Source organism: Equus caballus, chromosome 4, assembly GCF_041296265.1.
Source record: "Equus caballus isolate H_3958 breed thoroughbred chromosome 4, TB-T2T, whole genome shotgun sequence".
NCBI classification, from domain to species: domain Eukaryota; kingdom Metazoa; phylum Chordata; class Mammalia; order Perissodactyla; family Equidae; genus Equus; species Equus caballus.
In genome coordinates this window covers 112,977,335-112,991,662 of record NC_091687.1, presented here as the reverse complement: position 1 = coordinate 112,991,662, position 14,328 = coordinate 112,977,335, and the positions used below count along the sequence as shown (strand labels likewise).

Genomic DNA, 14,328 nt, shown 5'->3' with positions numbered 1-14,328 from the left:
ATCTTCGACAAAGGAGCTGAGGGCATACAATGGAAAAAAGAAAGTCTCTTCAACAAATGGTGCTGGGAAAACTGGACAGCCACATGTAAAAGAATCAAATTGACCATTCTTTTTCACCATTCACCAAAATAAACTCAAAATGGATCAAAGACCTAAAGGTGAGACCTGAAACCATAAGGCTGTTAGAAGAAAACGTAGGCAGTACACTCTTTGACATCAGTTTCAAAAGAATCATTTTGGACACCATAACTCCTCATATGAGGGAAACAACAGAAAGAATAAACAAATGGGACTTCATCAGACTAAAGAGCTACTTCAAGGCAAGGGAAAACAGGATTGAAACAAAAAAACAACCCACTAATTGGGAAAAAATATTTACAAGTTATTTATCTGACAAAAGGTTAATCTCCATAATATATAAAGAACTCACACAGCTTAACAACAAAAAAGTCAAACAACCCCATCAAAAAATGGGCAGGGGACATGAACAGACATTTCTCCAAAGAAGATATATGGATCGCCAATAGACACATGAAAAGATGCTCACCATCAGTAATCAGCAGGGCAATGCAAATCAAAACTACACTAAGATATCACCATACACCTGTTAGAATGGCAAAAATAACCAAACAAAAAGTGACAAATGTTGGAGAGGTTGTGGAGAAAAAGGAACCCTCATACACTGTTAGTGGGAATGCAAACTGGTGCAGCCACTATGGAAAACAGTATGGAGGTTTCTCAAAAAATTAAAAATAGAAATACCTTATGACCCAGCCATCTCACTACTGGGTATCTATCAAAAGAACTTGAAATCAGCAATTCCAAAAGTCCCATGCACCCCTATGTTCATTGCAGCATTATTTACAATAGCCAAGATGTGGAAGCAACCTAAATGCCCATCAACTGATGATTGGATAAAGAAGATATGGTATATATATACAATGGAATATTACTCAGCCATAAAAAAGGATAAAATGGTTCCATTCACAACAACATGGATGGACCTTGAAGGTATTATGTTAAGTGAAATAAGCCAGACAGAGAAAGACGAACTCTGTATGACTCCACTCATGGGTGGAAGTTAAACATAGAGACAAAGAGAATTGATTGGTGGTTACCAGGGGAAAGGGGGTTGGGGGGAGGGCACAAAAGGGTGAAGTGGTGTACCTACAACATGACTAACAATAATGTACAACTGAAATTTCACAAGTTAAAAAAAGAAAGAAAGACAGAAAATTGAGCGAGAATACTCTTGTACTCTAAGAATCTTCTGGTCGCTTTGTAGAAGTTCCAAAATCACTGGTCATGTTCACGTGGTCTGTAAGAGAGAGAAACTATTTTACTTTTTGGTGAGACAATTTATTTTAGGTTCATCTTTTCCTTATATTATTCAGTCATAAAACCTCTCTATTATGTTAGTTGTGTTTGTCTCTGTCTCAGCACTTTTGGGAGAACCCTGAGGTAGGGGGGAGTTATTTCAGTTTCCTTCATCGGGCACCTGGGATGGTCATTGGCTTGCCTGTGGTCGGGTAGAGAGAGCATTGCTGATGTGCATTGGGTGGGGCTGGGCCCCTCAGTGTTCAGGCCAACTCTCCTCTGAAGCTGCACCACACCGTGAGGGGACACACGGGAACAGAAGGGCTGGAGTGTGGGCCAGCCATCCTTGTGCTTTTAGTGGGGGTGGAGATCCTGCTCACATGGACTGTTCCCACCATGGAATATAAAACCTTTTCTAAATGTCTCAGGAGTGATGGAGTATGAAAGGCAGAGCCGGCCGGGCTCCTCACAGAAGAGCTGGATCCATTTTCATTTCAAATAGGATAAGAAGAGAGAGGCACCAAGATAGTGACAAGACACACTCAGTCTTCTGAGAAAATAAAGGGGAAGCAGAATTAGAACTTAAAAATTCAGTGTGTGTGTGTATGTATTTGTGTGTATGTCTGTGTGTCTTTGGTCATGTGTGTGTTTGTGAGTGTGTGTCTGTGTTTGTAACACATGTGAGTGTGCACACATGTTCTGAAACTAGAGGGAAACCTGTGGATTTAACGGGTAAGGGGGAGTCCTCAGCTCCATAGCCCTACTCTGGGTGGTCAGCCAAAGGAGCAGTTTGAAGATTTTGGAAGTGTCAGCTTTGTTTTATGGAAAGAGAGGATAACATCATTAAAGTTGAGGAATTCCACTTTTAAGCACTGGGCACCAAGTGGTTGAGGGTCAGACAGACTGGTGTGGGCTTTCTTCATGGATTTAACTGCTTGGCTTCAGACTGACACCTGGACTTGAGGCCATCCATGAGCCTGACCTTGATGTAGCAGCGTAAGCCAATGGATTGAAGCTGCCTCCTGGTCAGCTAGTGGAGGGAGGCAGGAGCCAACGTGGAGAAGGAAGTGTGTCTGAGGCAGAGAACACAGGGTGGAGCCAAGAGTCTGTCAGACAGATGTCTTTTACTTTCTATGATTTATGGTCATAATTACTATTAGTAGGTGTCTGATATTTAAAATGAAATAGGATCTTTCTTAATTTTAGAGCAAATAATAACAAATAAATTAGCAGTCAAGTTGCATATTGCCTGGCTGGGTGGAATACGCATTACACTTGCAGCTCTGGTGATAAATAACTTGAAAACTCCTGGTGGAGGTCTTTCTTTCTTTCTTTTTGTGAGGAAGCTTAGCCCTGAGCTAACATCTGTGCCAGTCTTCCTCTACTTTGTATGTGGGACGCCTCCACAGCATGGCTGATGAGTGGAGCAGGTCTGCACCTGGGATCCAGACCCATGAGCCTGGGCTGCTGAAGCAGAGTACGCAGAACTTTAACCACTTGACCATGGGGCTGGCCCCTGGTGGAGGTCTTTCTGATGCAGTTTTTCACCAGTTCCCTGGAATGGAGCAAATTAGGTATATGCTGATACAGGTTGTTGTTCCAAGGTTGGGATTCAAGAGTTAATTGTGATGGATGCCTCATCCCAATTGCATGTGATTGTTAGCCATGATTAGAGCAGGACGGGAAGCAAATAAAGACTTGTTCCTGCTGCCTTATCTAGCGGAGTCTGTCATCTGCCATTTCCACAGGACAAACACAGAATTCTTAATGTGAGCAAATCTCCAGCCAGAGCAGTGTGGCTGTTCTTGTCCCCTGCCTTCCTCCCAGGTCTTCTGCAGGCACTGGACATGCACTGTGAGAATCCTGGGCATAGAGAGTGCCTGAGGTGGTGGGAGAGGCAGCCCGAGCCCCCCAGGTTCCTTGTGTGAGACCCTTGGTGATTTGCTTCTGGTCATCCGTGGCTTGAGTAGAGCCCTAGAGATCAACTAACCTGGCCCTGATTTACTGCTCACGATGCTGACACCAGGCGAGTCCAGTGACTTTCTCAAGGTTACCACTTTTGGGGGAACCAGATTGGATTCAGGTGTCCCTGACTCTCCAAGGTACCAGGCTGTCTCTCGGGAGGGTTTATGGCAGCTTCCCTTTCAGGCTGTTTTACCTTTTCTACCTCCCACAGCCTGGCTCAGGTCCTCGAGTGAGAAGCGACTGTGAGGGAGGGAGGAGTGGGGAAGAGAGGCACGAGTAGGGCCAGGAGCAGACCTGTGAGACATGGGGAACAGGAACACACAAGCACACTGAAAGCTTGGGTCAACTCATGGATGAAGCAGGTAGTGAAGACGTGTTGAAATGAGACTAAAAAATGAAACGCTATTTTTCATGAGACTGTGTTGTTTCAGAAAAATGGAGCTTTGGCTTAGAGTTGAGGCCCAAGGCTGGGTGTCCAGCTCGCTGCAGATGTGCACCCTGGGCCTGACTCTTGGGGCTTTTCCTCTGTGATGCAGAGCTATAAAATCGAGCTCATAAAGTTGGTGTAAGGGCAAAGTGAGACTGCTTATTCCTGTGAATTCACAGTAATTTTGTCCTCTATTGGATTCCATTGCTTTTGTAGCCTCTGCACATCCTGGCTGTGTGCCTTCCTCAGCCTCTTTGTGTAAGGGGGTTGAATGCTTCAGCTGTAAAGATTTTAGAGCAATCCTCTTATGAGGAAATTAATGATTGGAAACTTTGCAGTCAACTCCCTTGTAATTAATAGCTTTCTCCTGATTTGTCATTCTCTTTCATTCATCCGTTTACTCTTGAGCACCTACCATGTACCAGACACAGGGGTAGCCACAGAGGAAATGGCAGAGGACAAAAAGGACAAATTTATGGGGTTCCTAACCTTGAGAATCTTATATTCAAGATAAGAAGATATGCCTTTAAACTGACAATCACAGCACAATGTGGTAAGTCCTATAACAGACGCCTGCACAGAACTAACCTACCAGTCCAATCAAGGGAGATTCCATATGGGACTTTTGAGTTGGGTCTTAGTGGATGAATAGGAGTTTGTCAGTTTGAGAAACAGGAATACAGGCATCATGCTTTGACAGGAATGTGTTCTCAGTGTTGATAAAGGCACGGTGTGTTCAGAAAACTTCAGGCTTTTGTTGGCTCATGGCCCTCCACTGGGGTTGGTGTGAATATAGCATCAGGGACCTCTGAGGAGGGGGCCTCATCTTAGTTTTGATCTCACTCCTCCCATTGTTCACACTCTGACTGGCCGGCTTACCCTCCCAAGGGTGGATTTTCTCTAGTCCTTTCTCTGCATTTAAGATGTACTTGAACCCAGGGCAGAATGTCCACGTGCTCTGACCTGCCCCGGCCCCTCCGAGGTGGGTGAATGCGTTTGGTGCCGCACTCACTTGAAATTCTTGTCTGTCTCTCCTTATGGAGCATGAGTGTCCTCCTCCATCTGCCTTTTCTTTCTCCATTCCCTGGCAACAAACACAGGCTGTCTGTCCACTTGGGGCATGCACGCGGTGGGTGCTAGGCACAGATTGTTCCAGAGAAGGACCCAGAGGTCCTATTCTAGTTTCACTGCTGCTCGTGTAATTCTCTTTAGTGATGATGCTGACGGAGCCCCATGGGTCTGGCCCAGTGGGAGAGCTCAGCCAACCAGGTGTCTTTGTAGGTGGCCCGCCGCACACACTCCCTCTGCTGCTCACCTGGAAGATCCCCTCAGGCAGATGGCCCCTCCTTGTTACCAGAAGGGACTGGATGTGTGAGCATCCTCCCAGTGGAGAAGCTGTCCCCTGTATATTCCCTCTCACTAACTCAAGCTAGGGTCATGTTGTTTTGTCTTCCAAATAATCCAGCATTGTTTCAAAAAAGCCAAGTCCCAAGAGTCTGTGTGTGGATCTGCACTGTTTCTTTGGGACTCAGGAGCTGGCAAATGCAACAGCCTCCGAAGACATGCTACTCTTCTTTGTAGCTCTGATTCCTTTCTCTCTTCTGTTTTTCCTCCCCAGGCTGCTTATTCGAGGATGGCCTTTGCAGACCGTCTGAGACCTGTGTAGATGGTAAGTGTGCAGGTCCTGGCTGTCATGCAGCTGTGGGTCTAGGTTTTCCTCTATCTCGCCAACCAAGACAACTCCAATGATGGGGTTTATGCGGAGTGAAGGTTCTGGGTGAGGTTTGGTTCGTTTGATGCTTCTGAAGAGAGCTGTGGCGCTGAAACTTATCTAGACGTTATTATAAGGAGAGAAAATGGAAAATTAATGGAAGTGGAACATACTCTTTATATGCATGTATGTGTATGGGTGTCTGCATCTGTATCTGTACCTGTATCCCAGTATTTTAAGGCATTTCATGAGAAATTTTGCAACCATAGGTGGTGGGATCTGGAGCCCTGAGGATGGCTAAATGAGAGGCCTGTCCCTATGGATGTGCCCCTGTCGATGTCCCTCAGCACTGAGCCTTCGTTCCTCTGAACTGCCCAGTGCTTTTCTCACTCGCCACACTCCACCCAGTTTTGCTTTGTCAGTAGGTGAGCTTTTCAGCCTTTAGGTCCCCTAATTTCCTCTCTTATAGGTGGAGGAGAAGAAAGTTGGTGCTTTGTGTTGTCAGGTAGGGTTCAAAGCCCACAAGGCAGGAACTAAAATACCAGAGCAGGGAGTCCTCCCCGTGGCTGGCTCTGGAGGGGGTGGGACATATGCCTCCCGCCTCAGGAGTCTGGTCTCAGAAAGGACATGTGCACAGAGGGCTGCCTCTTAGAAGAAGAAAACCTAGTGTCTTGTTTGATGGACGGTAACTTTGGGGCAGTGTGCTCTTCGATAGCGATGCTTCATATGCTAAGGGGAAGGGCTTAGACTGGAACACGCACAAAGACATTTTGGTCAGTGCCACTTTTCTTAAGGTCAAACTGAGTCTGCACGTGGGAACCCAGGCAGCGTTGGGAAGACCAGGTGAGAGGCATGTGTCTTCCTCTCCTCAGTGCCTGTCTCTGCCGTTAGCTTATGGTGTGTGTTGGGGAGGTGGATTCTGTCTCTGCCCAGATCCTGCCTTCAGTGTTCCTGACACGGCACAGGTGACCCTCGCTTCTGCCAGGTTCTCTGCACAGATGTGGTGCCTTTCGGGGGAGTCTGATTTCCAGAGGACATGCGGGACTTGGGGACTGCCCTTCAGCTTGTCCTCACCAGGCCGATGTGGGACACTATCGAGAGTCTGAAAGTCAGACACGAGGCACCATGAGCATCCCTCGTTGAGAACAGTCCTGAGTCCTAGACCAGCGGATTTCAGGGCCGGGAACCACCGTGTTTGTCTGTGTCCTGTCAGTTTACGTGCCCTGGGGACAAATTGCTGACAGTTCTGGATATTCTGTCTTGTGTTTTTTTCTTTGTGGGAAGAATTCTGTGCTGAATGTTCTAAGTGGTGACCTGGGCTGGAAGAAGGTAGGACAGAAGCTCCGTGACCACAGGACTCAGTTCGTGGCCAGGTTGTGGCCCAGTCAGCCTGAGCTCCCTGGACCTGGGCCTGGCAGCTGCTCACCTTCTCACACATGGGCAGGCTTCTTGCTTGGCCCTCACTCCAGGCTCCTTGCAGTTGTACCTCTGCAGCTTTTATTTGGAGGCAGCTTTTAAAAAATAATTTTATTTTAAAAAATACATCATCTGCCCTGACTCAGTGAAGTTTGATTATAGAGCAAACAGATGTGTGTGTTTAATTTAATCAGAGATATGAGTGGCACCAACAGAATAAAAGCTGTGGCCTTCTCCTCTGTCCTTGAGAAAAAGCAGGCCTGGAAGTCATAACCATTCCTGGAGGTTTTCCTTTCCCAACCTCAACTTGCTGCCCTGGTGTGGAATTACATTAACATTATTTGAGATAATAGCTTTGAGTTCTTTGGAAAGGAAAGCAATTTAAATGTAAATATAAATACACAGGTCTTGATTATAGAGACAGACAATATTTGATATTTTCTGTGGTACAGTTAAGGTCTAGGAAGCTTCAAAGTGAGTGTGGTCCAAACTCACAAAACTGTGTGCCCTGCCAGGCTGGTGGGTGGGGAAGGCAGGGGCAGCGCCCTGCCCTCCAGGATGTGCTCCAGCTCCAGTATGCAGCATCCATCCGTGGAGCAAGAGCCTTGTTGGCCCTGGCCAGGCTTCGATGGGGGGTGGGTGCTGAGGCTGAATGTGGGAGGCCAGTGGCCTGGGGTCAGGTCTCAGGCCAGTCTGGCTATCTCTTTCTTTTTCTCCCTCCCTCCTGCCTTCCTTCTCTTCTTCCTCCCTTCCTTCCTTTCTTCCTCCTCCCCCCTTTTTTTCTATTCCTTCTCACTGCATTCCTTCCCTTTCTTTCTTCCCTCCCTCCCTCCCTTCTTGTTTTCCTTCTACAGCTTTCTTTCTTTCTGTTTTTTTTTAGTGAGGAAGATTGGCCCCGAGCTAACATCTGTTGCCAATATTCCTCTTTTTGTCCCTGACCTAACATCTTTGCCAATCTTCCTCTGTTTTGTATGTGGGACCCCAACACAGCATGGCTTGATGAGCAGTGTGTAGGTCTGCATCCAGGAACCAAACCTGTGAACCCCTGGCTGCCGAAGTGGAGCATGTGAATTTAACCAGTATGCCACTGGGCTGGCCCCTGAAGCTTTCTTGAAGTTGGAGGGAAGCAGACCAAATCAATATATTTTTGGAAGTGCTCAGAACATTTTTTTTCTTTTCATTTTTGTGTTTAGCAATCACAAGCTTGGTCTGTCAACTGCTGGTTGTGATCTACTGGGGTGCCCAGCATGCTGTGGCAAATTTGATAAACAGAGCTATTCTGCTTTATTGCACTGGGAAAAATAGAATGGTAAGAAGCTTTAATTTGACAACTGGGGAACTGTGAAAAAGCATGGTCGGTTTGAAAAAGAGATTAGATAGCAGCAATAAAACCTATACTGTATGAATCATGAGCCACCAGAGAGCCTGGAAAGGCCCTTGTGAACTGGACATTCTGAGGCAGCTGCCCAAGGAGACTTGGCTTCAGTGGCTCTGTAGGGAGGGCTCTAGCTTCCATGGTAGGACAAGCTCTGCTTTCAGGATCCTCCCGCTCTTAAGGCTGATTTCCAGGAGCTAACAGGAGCCTAACCTCCTAATTGGTCTGTCTGCCTCCCCCTCCTCTCTGCCCTCCTCCACATCACTAGGAGCCAGCTCTTCTTCCCGCTGCTGCAACTCTATCTTCCTCCTGGCCTGAGGCCTTTCACTGCCCCTCTTCCCACAGACTCAAGTCTAGACTCCTGAGGCCAACCTGAGCGCTTGAGGTCCTTTACCATGGGACTCCACCCTCAGGGATGCATCTAAGGTGACCATCCTTTGTCAGGTTAATTTCTGCCTTATTTTCGCACTACTTCCTCTACCAGACCCTCTTCCCTCATCCAAATCCCACCTCACTTCTTCATTCATTCCAGCGCTCTGGTCGTTCCTTCCTTTCACTGTTCTCCTAAAACACTCAGTTTGTCTTCCCATGGCACTCAGTGCCTTGAGTATTTTTTCAAGGGTTTTCATTTTAACTTCCCTCCTGGATTGATGTTTCTGAGAAGTCTTAAAATACCACCTTTTTTCCCCCAAGTGTCAATATAATGTGCATGCAGGAAGTATTTGCTGATTTCTGGAAGGTTTTTTTGACGTGGAGGCATACACCTGGTTGATGAGCTGTGACAGTCAGTCGAGCGAGTGAGCCTCTCCTGAGTCAAGCAACACCAGGCTGCCACTCCCTGTGCCGTCTCACTGGGTTGGTCCAGCTTATTCTCTACAAGAATTCGCCCTGGACCTGTGAGAGGTTTGCTGGTCCAATGGTACCCTTCAAGGAATTAACGCACAGCCGTGCTTTGCTCGTCCATCCTCCTTCCTGCCTCTCCTGTTATGTTCCCACCCTGGCGGTCTCCTGCTCCTGCATGCCACCTGCCTTGTCCCCAACTGGCCCGACCTCATTCCCTCTCTGCCTCCAGGTGCTTCCTCCATCCTGGACAAGGTTGGCACGTGGGTTATGTCATGGCACAGGGCACCTCACTCGTACTCCCTGCCCGTTGGGGTAGCTGGGTGACCTGGCAGGACCTGGTGACTGATGCTGCTTTTCTCAGGCATTTCTGTGACCTGACTGGAGACCCCACTCACATCCTCCGACCAGACCATGAGACTCGGGCCAGCAAGAATTCTGACAGTTGCGATTTGGAGAGTCAAAGAAAGAGAATGCCCAAGAAGGAAGAAGTATTGTGATGAGTTGGGCTGGGTTGTGGGACGAGAGCAGTGTGTAAGCAGACAAGAGTGACTCTTTCTTCCCATTGCAGAGTCAGTCGTAGGGCTCTCAGCAGCCCTTCTGTGTCCCCTGCTCGTGGATTGGATTCTTTTTTTATGTCTCTATTGAGTTAAGGAGTAGAAGCAGAAGGAGAGAAGTGGGGCATCGCATCCAAGCTCAAGTTCCACCCTACTGGAGGGTTTCCAGTTGATGTGTGACCCCAAGGCAAGTCTGTCAGAAACAGTTTCTGTAATGCCTCTGCATCCATATCCACCCTGCTTCCATGGATTGAAGGGCCGCGTGCTTGTGATCCTTGAGGGCTCAGTGCCAGGGGCTGGAGCTCATGTCCTTTCTTCCTGACACAGCCTCAAGTGTTGTATGTGGAGAGAGCTTTCTGCACTTCATAGAATCAGTGCTGTTGCATGACAGGCTGTGCTGCTGTTTGAATCTATCTCAATTTCTAGAAACTTATAGAAAGGACACATTATTGAGATTTGAAAGACTTTGTTTTATTTTTGCTTCAATAGAGAATTTGGCACACTGTTTTAAATCAACAACTTGTGTACTTATGTGTGTTGGTTTAAAGCTGAGTAGCTATTTGGAGGGTGGAAAATTGGAACCAAAAGTTTTAGGAGCCACCGTACGTGTATTATCAATAAAATGTAAAGCAAAATTATCTCTCAAATTACATGATGATGGTTTCCATAACTTTCTAGTGTGTCAATTTTTTCCAGAGGCAGGCCTGTCAGCTAGTAAAATGCTCCTAGAGTTCTTAAGAAGGACGTTAGGTTGTGAAGCTCATCTAAAAATAAAACTTACTAGAAATATAGGATGTGTTGTCTATTTGTCATTTTCTAGCTGACACATACCATTTTACTGAATGTTACAACAGTGACACCAAAGATAGGCTTTTTCAGGAAGTCTTCCTGGTTGCTTTAGATCTTCCTCCTCTTCTGCTCTTAGCAGGGAGCATGTGCTCACCCACCTCACTGTGAGCTCTGAGAGCAAGGGTTGTCTTTGTATCTTGGGACCAGCATGTCACCTGACACAGGAATCATCAGTGAGAGTGGGCAGAAGGGAGGAAATTGTTAGAGATCAAGGAAGGAACGGGAAGGTATCATTTTGCAATAAGTCATAGTGTGTAAGTTCTTAATGCTTGTATTGTCATCTATTAAATGGATTTTTAAAAATAAAAACTTTGTTTTGTTTTTCTAACTATAACTTATAAAACTGAAAATAAAAGAATAAAGGACACAATAAAAATTACCCCAAGTTCATTCTAATTCTTCCCTTTAAGCACATTCTCTTTCCTATTCTAAAATTCTTATATGTAAGGTTCGATATGCTCAGATAACGTATGTAAGTGTGAGAAAGCGAGCACTGGCGAGTGCACCACCTAGCATGAGAAATAGAGCAGTATTGTTACTCTTGAGCCCGCTTCTGTATTGTTTTGATAATAGAAGATGGTAGCAAAGTCTTATTGTATGAAAAAGGAAAATGTTAGTCACTGGAGTATTTACCTGCTTTTCTCTTTTAGGTTTATTATGTATTGTTTGATAATTCAAAAATGAATTATACAAATTATATATGGACACATTCTTGTTAAAAATGAACAATTTGGAACTATATAAAATAAACAGTGAAGCATTTCCTCCATATCCCTTCACTCCAGCAAATCTCACCCCACCCAGAAGGCACGGTTCTTTCCAGCTGCTGTGTGCCCAGCCAGACCGTTTTCCATATACAGTAACATAGAATATGCCAGGCAGTTCCTCATGGAAGAGATCTGGCAATTAGCACCAAACTGTCTCACACCTTTGTTTCGCACTTTGTGGTGAATTACCGAAACAACCTGTGTTATAGTTCTGGGCTGCTCTGCGGGCAGGATCCTGCCCCCATGTCCTCACTGCCTATGCAGACCCGCAGCAGAGAGATGTGGATTACATCATTCAGCATCACCAGGAGGCTTGTTCCATTCCCAAATTCCAATTAATCAAACCTAAACAGGAATGGAAATTAATTACTGAGTTAAGTGGTGTGAAGCAAAGTTTAATTTGGCATATTAACAGGAAAAGAAATGCAGTTTTGAGCCTTCATATTAATGGGCTGAGATGAGTTAAAATTGTTTCAGCTCCATTTGAGCACACACACATATGTTCAAAAAGGAGCATGAGGCAGGCACTCTGGGCTCCAGAGCTTCCGTTTGCTCCTCCTATTTCATCAGGCTTTTTTCTGCCAGAAGCCTGTTGGGATGAAAGAAGCAGGAGGAATGTACCCAGATTGTCTCCTCACTTTTCCTCTTACTTGGTTGCACTTATAGCATTCGAACTAGGAAGGTTGCACTTTACAGTAATGTGCTTTGTGCTTCTCTGCAGCCTCCAGGGTGCTTGACAGCATCACCAGGTAGAGAAAGCAGATTGGCTTCCAGTCAGGAGTCATGCTCCCTGGAGCCCCAAGCTGAGGTGCCTCGATGCAGCTCCCCTCTGCCTGGCACACCTCCCTCTTAGTGGCTCTGGGTTCAGAATTTTCACAGAGATATGAGCTGATTCTTGCTGCATCTGGGCTAGCAGTTCTTGGTCGATGAAAAGGCATTCGTGTGTTGGAGGCTGAGGACTCTACTTCTATGTGTCTTCATGGGGTATACGACACATTGATGGCCTGTGCCACATCAGGGTCATTGATATGACCCTGTTACATCTGGTGTGGCTTTGTAACTAAAATAATCAGTGCAGGTGTACCTCATTTTATTGCCTTTGCTTTATTGCACTTTGCAGACATTCCATTTTTTTACAAGACCCTCCACCAACAAAAAGCTTATGAGTCGCTGAAAGCTCAGATGATGGTTAGCATTTCTTAGCAATAAAATACCTTTAAATTAAAGTATGTACATTGTTTGCTTAGATATAATGCTATTGCACACTTAATAGACTACATTATAGTGTAAACATAACTTTTATGCGCACTGGGAAACCAAAAATTTGTGTGACTCACTTTATTGCGATATTTGCTTTATTGCAGTGACCTGGAACCAAACTCACAATATCTCCAAGGTATGTCTACACTGGAGAAATAATGTGAGGGTTTTATTGTTCTGAATAAACAATGAGAGGAATTCAAATCCCAATGAGTAATAATAAGTGTAAGTTCATAGCCTAGATCTGTGGTCTTCCCTTGAGTCAGGATGTTAACAAAATGAACTCTTGGGTGTTGCATTTCTGTACAGTGTGGTTCTGAGTCCTCTGATTCTTAAACTTCTCCCTTTAGGCTGCGTAAGGGTCCCCACTTAGACTGTATTGGAATTCCCACTACTAGAATCAGTTAACGGTGAACTGAAATAGGCTCCACCGAGTGCATATGTTACCTTGGGATTTCAGATTAGTATTAGGACAGCTCCTTGGCCCCCATTCATGCTCTGCTCCCGAGGGCACTGAGGTGGCCTGCTGTAGTTCCACACTGTACTCACCATTGCCAGGTGAAGCCCTCACGATGTTGGCTATCCACAGACTATAGTTTAAACGTTCCACCTCGTGGCCTTTGCCACATCCTGGCCTCTCTCCAGGACAATTCTATGATAGGACACTTGAGCTGAGGCCGCCTGCTTTCCTAACCGTCCTCAGATGTTGTCCTGCCTGAGGGGTTTCCCTTCCACCTCCACCTTGTAAAGTCCCACCCCTCCCCATGGAGGAACTGGGATGCAAGGAGGAATCGCCCCATTTTCCTGCTAGACTTCTGACTAGGAGTACAGCACTCCTGCATGGGGGCGTGCAGGTTTATTAAGATGTTCTTGAAATATTATTTTTTCCTTTTGACCTTGGTTTCTGGATTGATTTATCAGTTAATAGAATTAACTCTCCAAAATCTCCAATTTTGAAGAGGGAAGAGGATAATGAATTACCTAATAGATGAAACTCATTTCATGTTTTCTGTGGCATATCCAAACCCAGAACCATTTGGAGCATTTCTCTGGGGGAAAATGAACTGAAAGTGCCAATTACAGAGTTTTCTACACTGTCCAGGACCCCTGGCCTTCCTACCATTGATCTGAAAGTTTAATCAACCGTTTGATGAATGAGCAGATTCCATGTATGGAGCCCCGCAGTGTGCTGTGCCTCTCTGTCTGGGTTCTGGGTTTGCTGTGATGAATGGCCAGCTGTGAATGGGTGATGCTGCCAGCTCCGCGCAGACGTGTGAGTGAGGAGCTGCTTCGTCCTCCTCAGTCTGGGCTAGTTTGTTTATGCTCTGGTTTCAGTTTTGTCTTATAAGTACTAGATGTTGGTGTCTACCTAAGAAAGTCACCAATGAATAAGAAAAGAGATTCTTTTGGAAAGGAATATCCAGGGCCTGGGTGAAACAAGCAAATTAGATTCTTAGAGCCAAGAAATGTTAATATTGAGGTTTATATTGGAGTAAATTTTGCCTTGGAAATATTTTCTTTTCCTTTCAAATGCTTAAAACATTTTGGTTTTTAACGTACTTATAGCCAACCTGTTTTGTTTTTTTTTTTTAAGATTAATATTTAAAAGAACAGTTTATTTTTTTCCACTTGGTCATTGTTGACTATTAGGTAGTTGGCTGGTTTGGCTTTTCTTTTGAAGCCAAAACTGGAGTTTTAATTAGCTTAATTTGAACCAGGCTAGATTTTCTGAGCCTACGACTGTCCCCATGTTTGAGGAATGCACTTTGCAGTTTACGAAGCAACCGCTACACAGAGTTGGGAAATCTTTCCTCCTCCTTTCCAGAATCCACTCCATGGTGGTT

General features: G+C 45.5%; 1 protein-coding gene across 4 annotated transcripts in view; it reads left to right on the top strand.

Moving 5' to 3' along the window:
• The window catches only part of PTPRN2 (protein tyrosine phosphatase receptor type N2), a 931,942-nt gene that overhangs the window by 101,678 nt on the left and 815,936 nt on the right, over positions 1-14,328 (top strand). For 3 of the 4 annotated variants that reach the window (XM_023640190.2, XM_070266125.1, XM_070266126.1), the window contains exon 2: positions 5,328-5,378. The exons of the other annotated variant lie outside the window; for it this stretch is intronic. In XM_023640190.2, coding sequence (XP_023495958.2) covers positions 5,328-5,378 — 51 coding nt within the window. The remainder of the gene's footprint in view (positions 1-5,327; positions 5,379-14,328) is intronic. 4 annotated transcript variants of the gene reach the window in all.